At 37.6% G+C, this 17,825-nt stretch overlaps 1 protein-coding gene across 1 annotated transcript in view; it reads left to right on the forward strand.

The window, feature by feature from the left end:
- Window positions 1-17,825, forward strand: part of VPS41 (VPS41 subunit of HOPS complex) — a 187,846-nt gene that overhangs the window by 90,293 nt on the left and 79,728 nt on the right. The window contains exons 6-7 of the mRNA XM_015133685.3: window positions 2,207-2,269; window positions 5,568-5,633. Coding sequence (XP_014989171.1) covers window positions 2,207-2,269; window positions 5,568-5,633 — 129 coding nt within the window. The remainder of the gene's footprint in view (window positions 1-2,206; window positions 2,270-5,567; window positions 5,634-17,825) is intronic.

Raw genomic sequence — 17,825 nt, forward strand, 5'->3', positions numbered from 1 at the left:
TCACAAAGAAACTATCTTAGTCCATTTGTGTTGCCATAACAAAATACCTTAGACTGGGTAGTTTATAAACAACAGAAATTTATTTCTCACAGTTCTGGAGGCTGGGAAGTCTAATTTCAAGGTGCCAGCATTTGGCATCTGGTGAGGGCTGCTCTCCTTGCTTCCAAGATGGCACCTTATTGTAGCTTCACATGGCAGAAGGGATGAATGATGTGTCCTTGTGTGGCAGAAGGCAGAAGAGCAAAAGGGCTAGCTAGTTACCTCAAGCTCTAGCTAGTTACCTCAAGCTTTCTTATAAGGGCACTAATCTCACCTATGAGGGCTACACCTTCATAACTTAATCATCTACTAAAGGCCCTACTTCTTAATACCATCACCTTGGAGGTTAGGTTTCAACATAATGAATTTGGGGAGAATACATACATTCAGACCATAGCAAAGCTAAGACCTAGATGGCGTCACCAATGAATTCCCACAAAAGTTATAGAAGAATAATACCACTATACTAGAGACTAGAAAGAGAGTGTGAACATATTCAAATGTTAGGAAATAGTTCTCATTGACTCTAGTACTATTTGTTAACTCCAAGCTAACAAATAGATCTCATGGAATTCTCATGCTGAGAGTATAAATAACCATCACTTTGGAGGTTAGGTTTCAACGTAATGAATTTGGGGGAACACAAACATTCAAACATTCTCATGGTAAGAGTGTAATTAATTTGAAACCACTTTGTGAAATGGTTTGCCTATTAAATGTGAAGGTGCACATAAATTATGACTCAACAATTCCATTCTGTTATACATCCTTCATAAATATGTGTATAAGTGCACCAAAAGATTTGCAAAGTGTGTTCTTAGCAGCATTATTCGTGATAGCCACAATCTGGAAACAACCTAAGTGGTCATCAGTGGAAGATGGATATGTGAATTTTGATGTATTCATACATCGAAATAATACACAGCAGTGGCAAAGAACCAACCTCCACTATATGCAACAGTGTGGCTAAATCTCACAAAGAAAATGTTAAATAATGAATGAAATAAATCAGTGAAATAGAATATGATTCCTTACTTATAAAATTCTAACACCAGCACAACTTATCCATGGCAATAACTTTGAGGGTAGTGATTAGTTGGATGGTGTTATATATTGGAAAGGGAAACATAGGAGCTTATTGGCTTCTATTTCTTGATCAGAATGATGGTTACAGGGATATGTTTGTGTCGTAAAAATTTGTCACACTATGAATTTATGATTTGTATTCTTTATAGCATGTGTTTTATATTTCAGTTTTGTTTTTGTTTTGTTGTTGTTAAGTAAAGCACTCAGAAAATATACTAAGTATGAATAAAGTAGCCTGGAACAACTTTAAGGGAGACACTGATAAGCAGGAACTTAAATCTATTTCTGTGTTCTCAGTAGATTCAGCATAAGGTTGTGAGTTAAGTGTGGTTCACCTAATCTCTTACCATATTGATCTACGTGGTTGGTTTATTTTATATATAAGACAAAGACTTAAAAAAAAAAAAGCTTCCCTTTCATTTAAGGGATGAAAAAAATAGTTCCTTTAGGGATAGCTTATGGAAGTTTATAAAAGAATATTAATAACTTGTTCAAATCTGTTTCATTTTTTTAATGGCATGCATTTAATACAATTTATGGTGATTGAAGGGAACTCTATCCGTGGAATGCTTATAAAAGCTTAATTGCAGCAAAGTACCCTCACCCTGATGGGATTTTCTTTTTTCTTTTTCTTTTTTTTTTTGAGACGGAGTCTCGCTCTGTCACCCAGACTGGAGTGCAGTGGCGCGGTCTTGGCTCACTGCAACCTCCGCCTCCCAGGTTCAAGCAATTCTCCTGTCTCAGCTTCCTGAGTAGCTGGGACTACAGATGCACACCACCATGCCCGACTACTTTTCATATTTTTATTAGAGACAGGGTTTCACCATATTGGTCAGGCTGGTCTTGGAACTCCTGACCTTAGGTGATCCACCCACCTTGGCCTCCCAAAGTGCTGGGATTACAGGCATGAGCCACTGCGCCTGGCCGATGGCATTGTTTTCATTAGATATTTACTAGAGGTCATAGGGCCTTAGAATTATTAAATGTTCTACTTTTCTTATTGATAGTATGTGTTCGTACTGACTCAGTAACCTTCTCTGTTGCTGTCATGGTGAACTGATACAATCCATTTGCTTTGTAGGTGCAGGTATTTGGACTGTATTCTGGAGAAGAATTTCATGAGACTTTTGACTGTCCCATTAAAGTAAGTATTCAGCAAGTTTTACTTTTTCTAAGGGTTTTCTCAAGTAAGGCAATATGGATTACAGTAATTTGAACATTACCACTTCTGTATTAATTTTGTCAGTAAGTGTCTGTTCAACACTTCAGATGTACTGGATACTATTTAGACGCTATGAAAGAAGACAGAATATGTATTTTGTTATTGTGATCTCAGTCTGTCTTCAGGGGTATTTTATTATAGTGAGTGAGATCACACACACACACACACACACACACACACACACGGTCTGTGATAAAAGACTCAAAGAGGTAGAAATAATAATAAGCATTCCAAATCTGAAAGGAATCACTTTTAGCTGTTCTTGTCAGTGATGGCTTCATTGGTGGAGTGATATTTAACTTGGCTTTAATAAATGGAGAGAGACTGTTGGGAGAAGCTGGTTTTCCATGTGGAAGAACGGCATAATAGAAATGGAGAGGCTAAAAAGTTCAACTTGTGTTCAGGAAATAGCAAGTGGTCCATTTTATTTGGTACATAAAAGACTGATTTGACAAGAGAATGTGGAGGAAGATTGGGCTGGCTTTACATTCAGGCTAAAGAATTTTGATTCCATTTGGTAGATAAGGAGAAATTACTGAATATTTAAGAACAAAGCAAATAAACTGAGCTAAGCTTTAAGAAAATTAATACGGTGACTGTACACAGTATTGATTGAAGGACAGATAAGAGTCAGGAGGACTAGTTTTAGATAAAAAATATGGTAGTTGAAATGTCTATTATAGTTGTTGAAGGAAGAGGTCATTTATTTTTTTCACTTGTTTATTCAAACATTTATTGACCAGCAGGGAAAGGAGAGAGAGGGTCTGATGTATGTTTTAAAAAGTTGAATTTGCCGAAGTGGAGGGTGATATAAATAGGAGAGTGACTAGGGACAAGAGACAATTTAGAAGCCTAATATAGTACTCTAGGCAGGGCATTACATGATCTCAATGAAAAGAGTGATAGTGAGTGTTCAAGATGGAGTGGATGAAATTTATTTGGACAGCCTGTGCTAAATAGACTTAGGGAGCCTAGTGATGGCTTGGATGAGGGTGATAAAAGATGGAAGAGCTCACTGTCAGTTCAGGTTCTCACTTTGGGATGGGGTGTTGAATGCCATCAGTTGCAGTAGGGTATGTTTGAGTAAGGACATGGCTAGTTTGGTCTTGAGTTTAGGTAAGTGTAGTACATCAAGTGGGGATGTTACAGAGGTTTTGGAAACATGAATATGGGCCTCAGGATGGAGATTGGCCCTTAAACACAAGCGTGATAACCGTAGTTGAATAAGGTGAAGCTATTTTAAAAGATATTACCCAATTTCGAGCTGTAGAGTGAGAAGAGAAGACTGATGGTGACATTTTGGAACACTCTAACTTGAAGACTCAGGCTGTGGAAGAAAAAACAGCAAAGGAGTCTAAGAAGAAGCAGTTAGAGGGACTGGAATGAATCCCGAATAATGGTGTTGAAAAGCCAGCGGAGAGAGGGTTTCTACGAGGAGGAAGTGGTCAGCAGTATCAAATGCAGTGTGGAGATTAAATAGCGGGAAGGACTCAAACAAGGATGTTCTACATGGTAATTATGAAGTTACTGGTGACCTTGCTGAGGACTCTTTTCAGAGCAGGAGGGTCACTATACATGAAGGAGTAAATTGGAGGTGAGGAAGTAGAAACAGCCAGTAGAGACTCTTCTTTCAAGAAATTTGGTAATAAAGAAGAGACATCATCTGGTAGAGAGAGGGGCCATGTCCTGGGAAGATTTCTGCCAATCATGTTTTGGTTCATGGCAAAAACCAGTAAGGAGGAAAAGATTAAAAATAAAAGAGAATGCTTCTTGGAGCAGCACTAAGCAATGAGATCAACAGCTTAGGTAGAGAAGATAATCTTCGAAAAGAGTCCTAGACCCTCTGCCTGTGAAACAGGCATGAAGGAAGTGGACTGAGCCCAACTATTGCAAGTTCAAGTTAGGCAGTGAAGGAGGAGCACTTGTGGGCAATGATCCCAATGGCTTTATTTTCTTACATCTGAAAGGAAAGAAAAGGATAACATAATGTGATTGAGGAGCAGAGATATTTAGAATCAGTCACAGATCTACAGTTATGCATTACGAGAGAGCTAGGGGGAGATTTTAAGAATGTGAAACAATAGAATGTGTGAATCCTTCAGTATTGGTATTGAGGATGGATTAGGAAGGTATTGAAGGGAAGAAGAGCTAACCTGGGAGGGAGGAGTGGTTAGAGCAATGAAGGGTCATATGCTAAGCCTTAAACATGACACTGTAGGAAGAGGAATCTATTCCATTGTAGGAAGGAAATATATCAATTAATACAAGTATAAAATATGTTTAATTGAAGGTTTATAGAAGTATAATTGTGTGGGATTTTGTGTGTGTGTTTACCTAAAAAAATACTCTCTATGTTAAATTAGAAAAACATAAAATTAGTTAAGTTGGTGATTTCATGAGTGGTTTGGGGATAAAGAGAGAAGGAGGTGGAGTCTATGCGAGCTTACAGCCACAACAGATGAGCCCCAAAGATGGAGATGTACTGAGTGGAGCCACGAGGGCTTTTGTTTTCACCCTCTCTCCAAGATGTTAATGATGCTATGTAATCATAAAGCCCTTGCAAATGAAGGAAACAGTAACAAAGGTGGTGGAGCAACCTTAAGAGAAACCTGGGTAGCAAGGGGCTGGGGAAAGATTGGATGAGTGGGAAGCAGATGAGAACCACAGGAACAGGTTGTATGTAAAAAGGTAAGTCCTGAATGGTTAGCTCTTTGGGCCTGTAGCTCTGTTATCTCTCCATTGATGGGGTCTTGGTGTAAGTTGGCTAAATATCTGGGAGGCTGCATTGCTACTTGGTGCCGTCTGTCACTGGGAGGCATCTTGGACAATGAGTTAGTTGGCTTCTTTGTTTTTTTGTTTGTTTGTTTTGTTTTCTGTAAATTGTATACAGTTAGAAATAGTTGTGACATCTTGCTGCCTTGACCGACCTCCCTTGCTGCCTCTGTACAGGGGACATCCACTCATAGGGGTCCTCAGCCAGAAACTAGAACTGACTTATCCTACTCTTTGAGCTTTGACCTGGCTTCAGAGAAGAAATCTTTTTACACAAGAAGAAAACTCAGATGTCATCAGTTGTTGTAAAATATTATTTGAATATATTACTTCCTACCAAAGTTTCAGGATAATTTTTAGATCATGCTGCTTGAACTGTATTAGGGGTTTTCGTTCTGTGCTTTAGCCTTGACTCCTAAACCAGAGTTGGGTCCTGTTTCTCTTGTAGATTATTGCTGTGCACCCACATTTCGTGAGATCCAGTTGCAAGCAGTTTGTGACCGGAGGGAAGAAGGTAAGTGCTGTGTGTCTCTACCTTGGTATGTAGCCTTGAGGGGTGTTGTATGTTTTCTCTATAATTTATCCTTAATTTAATGTCTGGCTATTCATTAGGAGAAATTCGAGAAAGACAGTTGTAATGAAATCTGATGATCATCATCTCTTGGGGGAGTTGTGGTTTCACTGTTTCTCACTACATTGCTTTTTTTGTTGAGATGGAGTCTCGCTCTGTCGCCCAGGATGGAGTGCAGTGGCGAGATCTTGGCTCACTGCAGCCTCTGCCTCCCAGGTTCAAGTGATTCTCCTGCGTCAGCCTCATGAGTAGCTGGGATTATGGACACCCGCTGTCATGCCTGGATAATTTTTGTAGTTTTAGTAGAGATGGGGTTTCGCCATGTCCCTACTAAAGACATGGCCGGGCTGGTCTCGAACTCCTGACCTCAGGTGATCTGGTCTCCTCGGCCTCCCAAAGAGCTGGAATTACAGGTGTGAGCTGCTGCGCCCAGCCTTTCGCTACATTTCTTTGAAGTAGATATAGGACAAGAAAATAAGAGAGCTGTTACATCTAGAGCTTTGAAACATTGCCCCTTCCATTAAAAATAACAAAAGCACACTTAAACTACCGATTTTTTTTTTTCCTATTTTTTTTTTCCTTGTAGAAAATCTCTTGAGGGCCTTGATAAACTTTTAGAACAGTTATGGCTACTCTTCACTGACATGTTCATGGCACATTTTATTATCTCAGTGCTATTTTAAAAATAAGAGATTAGGCTGGGCATAATGGTGGTTCACTTCTATGATTCCAACACTTTGGGAGGGCAAGGTGGGAGAATCACTTGAGGCTGGGAGTTTGGAACCAGCCTGGGCAACAGAGTGAGACCCTGACTCTACAAAAAAATTAAGAAATTAGCTGCATGTGGTGGTGTGCCTCTAGTCCTAGCTATTCAAAAGGCTGAGATGGGAGGATCACTTGAACGTAGGAGTTTGAGGCTGCAGTGAGCTATAATTGCGCCATTGCACTCCAGCCTGTGTGAAAGAGGGAGACCCTGTCTCTTAAAAAATGTAAAGAGAAATAAGAGAGAAAAACTTTCATATATTAACATTTTTCTGTTTATAGATATAGTAAATTCTCAAATTAAAGAATCGGTCTGCTTATAGAATAAGTCAAATTAGGTTTTTTTTTCCTGTTTTTATTACCTAGAGATCTTTTAAAGACTATTTTTATCGTAAATGCTATCACCATACTGGAATTCCGAATATTATTTACTGTTTGGTTTGGAGCCAGTGAAAAGGAAGTAGTCTGTAGCTATTTCTGTAATAGTAGAGAAGTATGGAGTAGCTGCTTTGAGACCCAGCTACTAAATGCTTTTAAATGTTTTATACTTATCTGTCATTTTCCCTTGGTTCAGTAGTTAATAGAGTGATAGGGCAGGAAAACCTTCTGGTCTTTCCATGACTTGTCGTAATGAGTGGCAGGTTGGTAGATCCTGATTCCATTCCACGACATAAAGCCAAGATCACGCCGGCTCTGATTTCTGCTAGAGAGCCCCTCCGTCCCGCATCTCACAGTCCATTGTTATTCTTAGGCTGTAGTCGCATTCACCTTATGTAAAAATGTCCAGGGGACTAAGTAGTGGGAATTACAGACCTAATCTCACATTCCCTAGCTTAGATCTGCAGCTGATCCACTCCTGAAAAAATAACTACCTTACTTGTCTCTGTCTTTGTCAGCCTCAGGAAAGAGTAGCATTAACATTCCTCTCGTATTTCTTAACTAAACACTTTTTGGGTTAAGAAATTTTGTGTGTGATTGTGTTAGGGTTCTCTAGAGGGACAGAATTAATAGGATATATATATATATATATATAGTTATATATATATATATAAATAGTTTATTAGGGAGTATTAACTCACAAGATCACAAGGTAAGGTCCCACAATAGGCCGTCTCTGCAAGCAGAGGAGCAAGGAAGCCAGTCCGAGTCCGAAGCTGAAGAACTTGGAGTCTGATGTTCAAGGGCAGGAAGCATCCAGCATGGGAGAAAGATGTAGGCTGGGAGGCTAAGCCAGTCTAGTCTTTTCACATTCTTCTGCCTGCTTTTATTCTGGCCATCGTGGCCAGATTAGCTGATTAGGTTAGATTGTGCCCATGCAGATTGAGGGTGGGTCTGCCTCTCCCAGTCCACCAACTCAAATGTTAATCTCCTTTGGGCAACACCCTCAGACACACCCAGGAGCAATACTGTGCTTCCTTCAATCCAATCAAGTTGATACCATCACAGTGATATAGCATAAGTTCACAAGGCTGAAATTTAAACCCAGGTGTTCTTAGGACTGAAGATCTGGAGGAGAGATTTTGCTTTGTTGGTTTGTGTGTTTTTTTTTTTTTTTTGAGACAGAGTTTCGCTCCGTCGTCCAGGCTACAGTGCGGTGGCGCAATCTTGGCTCACTGCAAGCTCCGCCTACCGGATTCACACCATTCTCCTGCCTCAGCCTCCCGAGTAGCTGGGACTACAGGTGCCCGCTACCACGCGTGGCTAATTTTTTGTATTTTTAGTAGAGACGAGGTTTCACTGTGTTAGCCAGGATGGTCTCTATCTCCTGACCTCGTGATCCACCCGCCTCGGCCTCCCAAAGTGCTGGGATTACAGGCGTGAGCCACCGTGCCCGGCCTGTGTTCTTTAATAATCAGTGTATTCGTGAAGTTTAATAATTGCTTTTCTGCTGCAAGGGATACCTGTAGTCTCATCAAGTTTGCCATATTAATTCTACTGCATGAATGTCTTGTCTCCCTGTAGGATGTCTGGGTGAACTGTGTCAGTAACATATTCTTCATCCTTTTACTTAGCATATGATATCATTTGCAGACATCCATAGAAAGGACAGTGTGCAGGCAGTAGTCTGGGTCAGAGTCCATTGAATAGATCCATGAGCAGTGTAGGAACAGCAGAGTAATCTAGCATCTAATTTTTGGTGAGGTAACATGGGAAGAGCTTGGAATTTATAGAAAGTTGGACATTGTGATAAGCAATAAAATAAGTAGAATTCAAAAAGTGCTGAACAGGCAGAACATCAGGGGTTTGGTTTGTCTCTTTGGTTGTCACTGACTACTTGACAAGCTGTTCTATATTCAGTCTTCTGTGAGAGTAATTTTTTTTTTCCTATTCAGTTCTCCAAAAATGCATCTGTTGACATCTCTTTCCAAGCACACACAAAAATGTTTATGTGTATATAAAATGAGAGTAAAATAAAAACAGTTAAGGTCATCTGGTGAAAAATTGAATTAAAATTGATTTTGTTATTAACTTACACATTCGGGACTAAAATAATTTAAAAGGAAAAACACACTGAAGAGCTTCGTATATTGTATATAAGGCTTAGTATGTGGGGCATGAGAAAAGCACATGTATGATATTTTAAAGTGAGGAATCCCGTGATTACCCATGTCAGTGTAAGTAATTGGTATTAAGTCATCTATTTTTGAGATGTTTTAAAATAGCTTTATTGGTACATAATTTGCATACCATGAGGTTCACCAGATGACAGTGTGCTGTTTAATGGTTTTAAATATATTTACAGTGCTTTGCAACCATCAACATAATCTAACTTTAGAACACTTTCATCACCCCAAAAAGAAACCTCGTACCCATTAGCAGTCATTCCCCATCTTCCTTCCTCCCCTCCTCTCATCTCTAGGCAACCACTAATCTATTTTCTTTCTCTATAAGTTTTCCTATTCTGGTTATTTCATGTAAATGGAATCGTGTAATATATGGCCTTTTTGTCTAGTTTCTTTCCTTATTTTTCTAGGCACATCAATGTTGTGGCATGTATTCATATTTCATTCCTTTTTATGTCCAAATAATATTTCATTGTATAGATCTATGATGTTTTATTCATCCGTGTATCACTTGATTGACATTTGGATTGTTTCTACTTTTTGGCTATTATGAATAATGCTGCTATGAACATTTTTGTACGGCTTTTTGTGGCTATGTGTTTTCATTTCTCTTGAGTATGGAATTGTTGAATCATATGGTAACTCTATGTTGGACATTTTGAAGAATTGCCAAACTGTTTCCCAAAGTGATTGTTCCATTTTACATTCTCATCAGAAATATATGAGGGTTTTAATTGTCTACATTCTCACCAATGTTCATTCTATTTTCTCTTTTTGATTATAATCACTCTGGTGTGTGTTAGTAATACCTCATTGTGGTTTTGACTTGCATCTAATGACTGATGATGTTGACCATCTTTTCCTGTGCTTATTGGCCATTTGCATATCTTCCTTGGAAAAATGTTTATTCAGATTCTTCGCTTATTTTTTAATTGGGTTTTATTATTATTATTATAGAGTTGTAAACTTTAAAAAATAAATTCTTGGCAGATATTCCTTATTAGATACATGATTCGCAAATATTTTTTCCCAGCCTACGAGTTGTTGATGGTATCATTTGAGGCACAGAAGTTTGTAACTTTAATAAAGTCACATTTATCTTAATTTTTTTTGATACTTGTGCTATTGGTGTTGTATCTAAGAGATCATTTTCTGTTGCCTATTCCAAGGTCATGAAGATTAATGCCTGTTTCTTTTAAGACTTTTTTTTTTTTTTTTTTTTTTTTTTGAGACGGAGTCTCGCTCTGTTGCCCAGGCTGGAGTGCAGTGGCGCAATCTCGGCTCACTGCAAGCTCCGCCTCCCGGGTTCACGCCATTCTCCTGCCTCAGCCTCCCGAGTAGCTGGGACTACAGGCGCCCGCCCCTGCGCCCGGCTAATTTTTTCTATTTTTAGTAGAGACGGGGTTTCACCATGGTCTCGATCTCCTGACCTTGTGATCTGCCCACCTCAGCCTCCCAAAGTGCTGGGATTACAGGCGTGAGCCACCACGCCCGGCCTTTTAAGACTTTTGTATTTTTTACTCTTAAATTAGGTGTATAACATATTTTGAGTTCATTGTTGTGTATGATGTGAGACAGGAGTCCAAATCTATTCTTTTGCATGTGAATATCCAGTTGACCCAGCATCATTGTTGCAAAGACTATTCCTTTCCCATTGTCTTGGGCCCTTTGTGGAAAATTGGTTAACCATAAATGTTAGGGTTTATTTCTGGACTCTGAATTTTACCAGTCTATATAGCTATCTTTATGCCAGTGTCCCTTTTAGGTTTCAAAGCCACTAATTTTTCTGTAATTAGTTATGGGATGATAGCTGAACTACAGATGCTCCTCAGTTTACAGTTGGGGTTGTCCCAATAAACCTATTGTAAGTTGAAAATATCATTAAGTCAAAAATGCATTTAATATACCTAACCTACTGAACATCACATCTTAGCCTGGCCTACCTTAATTGTAGTCAGAACACTACAATTAGGCAAAATCATTTAGCACAAAGCCTATTTTATAATAAAGTATTGAATATATAATGTAATTTATTGAAAGCTAAAAGTGAAAAATGAGTCATTGTATGGGTACCATCATAAAGTTGAAAAATCGTTAAGTCAAATAATCGTAAGTCAAAGACTATGTACTCTTAAAACTTTGGTTTGGGGGTCTTTCCCTTTAAAAAGCCATTTTATATATCATCATTCTTTAAGGAAAACCTGTTTTTATTCCCAGTACGATTAAAGCACCCTAAGGTAATACAAACAAGTTATTTCCACTTACTAAAGAAGATATGTATATGAGATCTGTCTATCTATGTATCTAGATGGAGGGGTATGTGTGTGTGTGTATGACAAAACAAGTCTTTTAAAAGTGTGATAATAGTTTATGATTTAGAATAATTTATTTAAAAAGCCATTATAATTTATTTTACTTATGTTAAAGGCTTTAGAAACACGTAACTGTGTCCACAAATTAATGACTTGTAACATACAAACTTTGATTTATTTGGATCCATTAAATTTTACCATGTAAATATGTATTTAGTAAGTAGTAAAAAGTACCATTTACTTGATAAATTATAATGATCTGTTTGCATATGGTTAAATGGAGATTTTTAAAACATGTATCATCCTGGTGTGATTTGCAGAAATCTCCAGAGAATTTCCTTTTTCTACATGTTGTGTGGTATATACTTGTAAAGATTACTGATGCTACATGCTTTTGACATTAGTGTGTTTTGTTTTGAAATAGATTTATTTAGTTGAGGTATGTTAGGATGTGTTTTTCTAATTTCATTAAGAAATATATCTTTGATGTTAAAAACTAAAGGCATGTAGAAGGTGACATTAAGAAAGGAGGACTATTGTGAAATGATCACTTTCATTTTGAAAGTGTTCGCAAATTTTTAGGAGGAGCTGCTCTTTTTGTAACTGAGTTTTAGAGGTTTATATCTTTGACAAATGAGGTAAACGACTACATTGGCTCAGTAGCTACTCAAATCCTTTCAGCTGCAATTTTAAACTAGCAGCATAAACTAGGCAGAACAATTTTGAAAAGCCCAACATTTAGCAAATGGTTATAACCTTGCAATAATCATATGTCATAGATACCAAGATCCCTCCTCTGTTGAGAACAGGTGGCAGATCACATAGAGGGAAAAGAGAATAAAGACATATATCAGATAACTGGAGGTTATGACTTTCTGCCTTTAAGAAATAATTTAATCTTCAAAAAATTGGAGCAAAGACTAGCCAAATGAAGGTGTAATGTGGAATAAAGACATTCTTAACCCTTAAGAACACTGATCTCTAGACTGACAGCCAAATAAATCCTTGGAATTATATGCCACCTTCTACAAACAATGGGTTAAAGTGGCACAGAGACTAGAAGAACTAAGTAGAAAAGTAGAGGACCACTATGAGATATTCATGAAGTCATAAGAAAATTTGAGAGAGATGTCTATTAATATTTAATAGTTGTTTAATCTTATTACAATTTTTGATTCCTATAAAAATTATTAAAGTAATTAGAACATACTTTTCAAAATAGTACTGCAGAACATAGCAATGTAGCAGAAGAAAACCTGAAACTGTAGTTTGACAGATATTTCCTTTTTAAAGTTCTCCTCCTTAGGTGTTTAGAGGTAGCTCCTTATCCACCAGGGACTAGGACTAGGAGGCTATAGTTCTGTCTGGCATAAACTTTTATTTTAGGTTTTCAAGGTATCTTCTTAGTAGTTGAATGCAGTAGCTGGATTTATGGACTCCAGTGCTTGACACATGAGCATAAAAAGCTTATTCCAAATTCTGTTTTCTTTCCATCTTGAAAAAAGAAAGAAAAGAGAAAGCACATATCTTAAAAGTGCCATTGGAGAGAGCTTTCAAACATGTGAACCAATGAATTTTTTTTGTAAGTGTAACCTTCTTGTGTAGCAAGAATTCTAATACAGGAGCATGGCAAATGAAGTTTCTATTTTAGAAATAAATCTGCCAAGTGAATCTTGTCTGGAGTTTGTTTTTTTTTAATTGTCCAGCTTTCCCTCTCAGCAGGTAAACTTTAGCTTCATAGGACCTTTACCTTTGAACTCTGAAATACACTTTATAATAACTGGTTCTACTACTTTGACAAGTCATTAAATTGTCGTGATGCCGTTTGCAGTGGAGTTCACTTTTAGAAATGAGATAGTCAGCTGTTTGGCGTTATGGTGGGATAGAATGAGGGGACCTGGCCGCAGGGACAAGTTGCTTTGTAAGCTGGAAAATGTCAGTCAGCAAACAAGGCAAGGACCAGAGTGAATGAAATGAGGAAAATTTGAAATGGTAAATTTTACCTGAAGGATAGAGATGGTAGTGTCAACCAGCTTCTGTAAGCTTCCAGCAGTGATCTGCAAATAATGAATTGGATTTTGAATCCTTTTTCAAAGAGGAGTCAATACGGGAAGCTTTTTATAAAACTGTAAATATTTAAAAAATTATTATTACGATTATTTTTAAATTTTATTTCTTTTGCCCTTGTTATCAACATTATTTTTATCTTTTTCTAGCTTAATTGAGGTATAATTGACAAATGAAAATTTCATGTGTATATATATATAGAGAGAGAGAGTGTGTGTGTGTGTGTATTTTTAGTAGAGACTGGGTTTCACTATGTTGGCCAGTCTGATCTCGAACTCCTGACCTCGTCATCCGCCTGCCTTGGCCTCCCAAAGTGCTAGGTTTACAGGCGTGAGTCACCACACCCAACCAAATTATAGATATTTAAGTTACAATGATAATTTGATATATACCAAATGTATTTAGTATTTATTGTGAAATGATTGCCATATTCAAGCTAATTAACATTATCAGTTGCCTCACATAGTTACCATTTTTTTGTGTGATGAGAATACTTAGAATCCATTAGTAAATTTTAAGTATTTAATATAGCATTATTGAAAATAGTAACCATCGTGTACATTAGATCCCCAGAATTTATTCATGTTAGAACTGAAAGTCTGTGCCCTTTTGGCCAACATCTCCACATAGCTCCCAGTCCCCTGGCTACAAATCTTTTTAGAATCTGGATAATCTGGTGAGCCTTTTCTTACCACTGCCATCCCTAAACATGAAGTGTAGGGATGCTTCCTAATGTGTTTGTTCATCTTTGGGTCAGATTGGAGCTGGGGTTTTGATGGCTAGAAGGGTTTTGACATTAGCAGTTCCTCTCTGTCTCCTGTCCAGTGTTTGGATCTTTAGGATAATATTTCCGCAAGTTGTCAGATGCTTGATTGTAGCCTTCTACCTGAAACTTCCTTCCACGTTACTTACCATTGTAGTTTTCAAGTGAATCGTCTGAACATTTTTAAGAATTAAAATTAAGGCTTCCTAATTAATTTACAATTACACCACAGGCAGCCACCAATCTAATGGTTGCATATTGAGGCATTGTAAATACATACCTTTATTTCTTCTAGGTACTGTGTTGTAAGTTGTAGTTCCATTCCTAGGAATTTATTTCATGCTGTCATCAATGTACCAAAATTGATTAAAAACCATTGATTAATAGGAAGTAAAACACAAATGTAATCTTCACAAGCATTTTTTTAGATATTAAAAATGAAGCAATAAAACAGCTCTATTAAAGTATTTTTTGGTGAGTTTTCCTATGTATGCTAAGCTATCTGAGGCTAAAAATAGAAATATAACACTTAAATAAAAATCGTTTTCAGTCTGAAAAACAGGTGTTCTTCATTGCTGATTGCTTTTTTGATGTCAATATGTAGGACTCCTAGAGTATTTGAATGGTATCTACAGTGGTTGGGGTGGGAGAGTTGGGTCCATAGCAACTTAATTTTCCTTTATGATTCCCATTGTCTCATATTCATCAAATGCCTGTTAAAAATATACTTTTTTCTTTAATGAGTTCAGCTAACTTTTTCATATAATATTTCCATACTGATTGTAGCTTTCCCCTGAACTCGGATGTTAAAACTACCATCTCTCTTCCTGGAGTAGTCAAACCATCTTTTGCTCCTTGCTGATAATACCTTTTGCGTATGGAGAGTCCTGTGCATATTCTTAAGTATTTTGGGGAATGACCGCAAGTGTCATTGCCAGTTCAGAGATGTTCATTAGATTTTCTTGTGGAATTTAACCTCAGCTGATTCTTTAACACTAAGAGTTTCTCTTTCTCTCTTTTGCTTTAAGATAAGGCTGTATAAAGCAAGGGGTCACAACTGCAGTCGTTGTTAGTTGGTGTCACGGTGCAAACTAAATCAGTCATTTCCTAGGAGTATTTGGTTTGAATCGGCTTCCTGAATACAACTTTGTGTCGTGCTTCATGTTAGGTGCCATGAGTACACAGGATCTTGATTTCAGAAATGGTGGTAGGCTTCCAAAAGCATACAGGCAGGATGGTGTAGGTAGAATATAGTTAATAAGACCATTAGTCAGAAAAGTGGTTTGACAGGAAATGAGTGTGTTTATATGTTCACATACAACACTATGGGGTAAATTTACAATCCTTTATTTGTCTTTAAGCCTTTTGGATCCCCCTCAGCCTGTACGGTTGTTTGTTTTCCTTTTAATTTTCTAACTCAATTTCAGCCAATTTTCTTGATGTTTGTAACAGTGAAAATTGGTGCAAGCTAACTGTCTAACAATAGTGAATTAGCTGTGTCAGTGTCCTACGGCCAAAGATCACCAGGAGCACCCCATATGGTTTTAGGAAGATGTTAGAAGAATTGTAGGATTTAGGCTGGTATGAGGTGATTTGGGGGAGGTTTAAGGCATCAGGGCTTTGCTCTAGATTGGATACTGTCATGCAGTATGAGTAATTCTACAGCTGGGCATTTTAATAAATCTTATCTAGAAGGAGAAAAGGCTAAGCCAAAGCCAAAGTCATAACTGGTAAAGAAGCAGCAGTCTGTCATTTTAGCCAAAGTGGAAGGTGTTTGGTCGTTGCCACGACTTGGAAAATGTTCATGTCTGGTTTGCGTTCAGACGTGATTATGGAGTGGTCTTGCTTCTGTCCTGGGCCTTCACGGTCATGCAGTGGCCTCGGCTGATATTGGTTTTCTGTGAAATTGTTTATATTCATAAGGAGAACATCAGGGCCCTGCTGTGGGTGCCAGGCTAGCTTCTGGATGTCAGCTTTTCTCTTTCTCAGTTGGAATAAATAAAATTCTCAACATTTGATAGATTGCTTCTGTTGAGATTCTTTTCTAAAATATATGTATGGTTCAATTATCCTTTTTTGTAGAAATAAAATTATGTATGTAGATATATTCATGGAAGGCTGTACACCAAATTATTAACAGTGTTTGTGTCTGGGCAGGATTATGAATGTTCTTTCTGACCTTCATTGACTTTTATTTACTTTTTTGTAGTAAGCATACATTATTTTTATAATAACAAAAAGCAAAAGAATGTATAGGGTAATCTCAAATATTTTAGATCTTGTTTTTAACTTATGATTGTACATCATATGAAATTCCCTACATTATTGACGTCTATTCTTGGCTCAGTGTTATTGAATAGTTGCATACTATTGTATCTTATGGATCTATTTGATTTTCTTAACCGTTCTATCTTTGGACCTTTAGGTTATACCCAGTGTTTGGCTGTCATAAATCATGATGTGGTGAAGCTTAGAATCTTTGGGCTTTCATCTGTTCCTCTGAATGTTTTCCTATCATTGATTCTTAGGATTAGAATTACTGAATCAAAGGTTATGATTATTTTTTAGGCATTTAATATGTGTTGCCAGGTAAAATTGTATTCCAGAAAACTTTATACAAGTTTATATCAGCTATGTGTGAGTACCTATTTTACCACATGCTCATTGCCAATCTGATATATAGAGATACTCCATTTTTCTATTTTGTGATATATTTGAATTGTTAGTGATTTTGAACATTTTTATTTATTAGCAACTTCTGTATCTTCCTTTGTGATTTGTCTGATTGTATTCTTTGCTTAGGGCAGCTTTTAATATTACCATAGAAGCCAGGACAAGGAAGGCTGTCCAATTGATATTTACTGTCAGTTTGAGCACAAATTATTGCTGCTTACTGAATAGCCTGCAGCCTTTTCTCCAATTTTGGCCAAATCTGGAATAATTATTCTTGTTCCCAGGGAGGCATTATATAGGAGTCTAAATGAGACTTTAGACCCTGAAGTGTGTAGAGAGGATGAACATATATTACCCCGTAGATGTGAGTCTGCCCCAAAACCGTCAATTCTGCCACTTCTGTGAAAGCTATCAGTGCTGACCGGTGTGTCCAGTTAATGCCAGTTTTTCAGAGATGGTAAGAAAGTGGATTATAATGCTCAAAATTGGGTTCATTTGACTCCATTTCTTCTGCAGATAGTGTCTTGATTTTTTTTTTTTTTTTTCAACTTTTGGGCTTACTTTGTTTTGTTTTGTTTTTAGTTTGGGTTTTTGTTTTGTTTTGTTTTGTTTTGTTTTGAGACTGAGTCTCACTCTGTTGCCAGGCTGGAGTGCAGTGGCGTGATCTCGGCTCACTGCAACCTCTGCCTCCCAGGTTCAAGTGATTCTTCTGCCTCAGCCTCCTGAGTAGCTGGGGCTACGGGTGCACACCACCATGCCCAGCTAATTTTTGTATTTTTAGTAGAGACGGAGCTTCACCATGTTGGCCAGGGTGGTCTCCATCTCTTGACCTTGTGATCTGCCTGCCTCGGCCTCCTAAAGTCCTGAAGCCACTGTGCCTGTCCTGTTTTACTTTGAATTGTGTGAAGGGCTTGTTCAAATACATAAACCCATGTTTTCAGGTAACTGTCTACATTATTCAAGACTTAGCAATTTTACATTTCTTTTTGATATG

The sequence above is a fragment of the Macaca mulatta genome, chromosome 3 (assembly GCF_049350105.2).
Source record: "Macaca mulatta isolate MMU2019108-1 chromosome 3, T2T-MMU8v2.0, whole genome shotgun sequence".
Classification (NCBI taxonomy): domain Eukaryota; kingdom Metazoa; phylum Chordata; class Mammalia; order Primates; family Cercopithecidae; genus Macaca; species Macaca mulatta.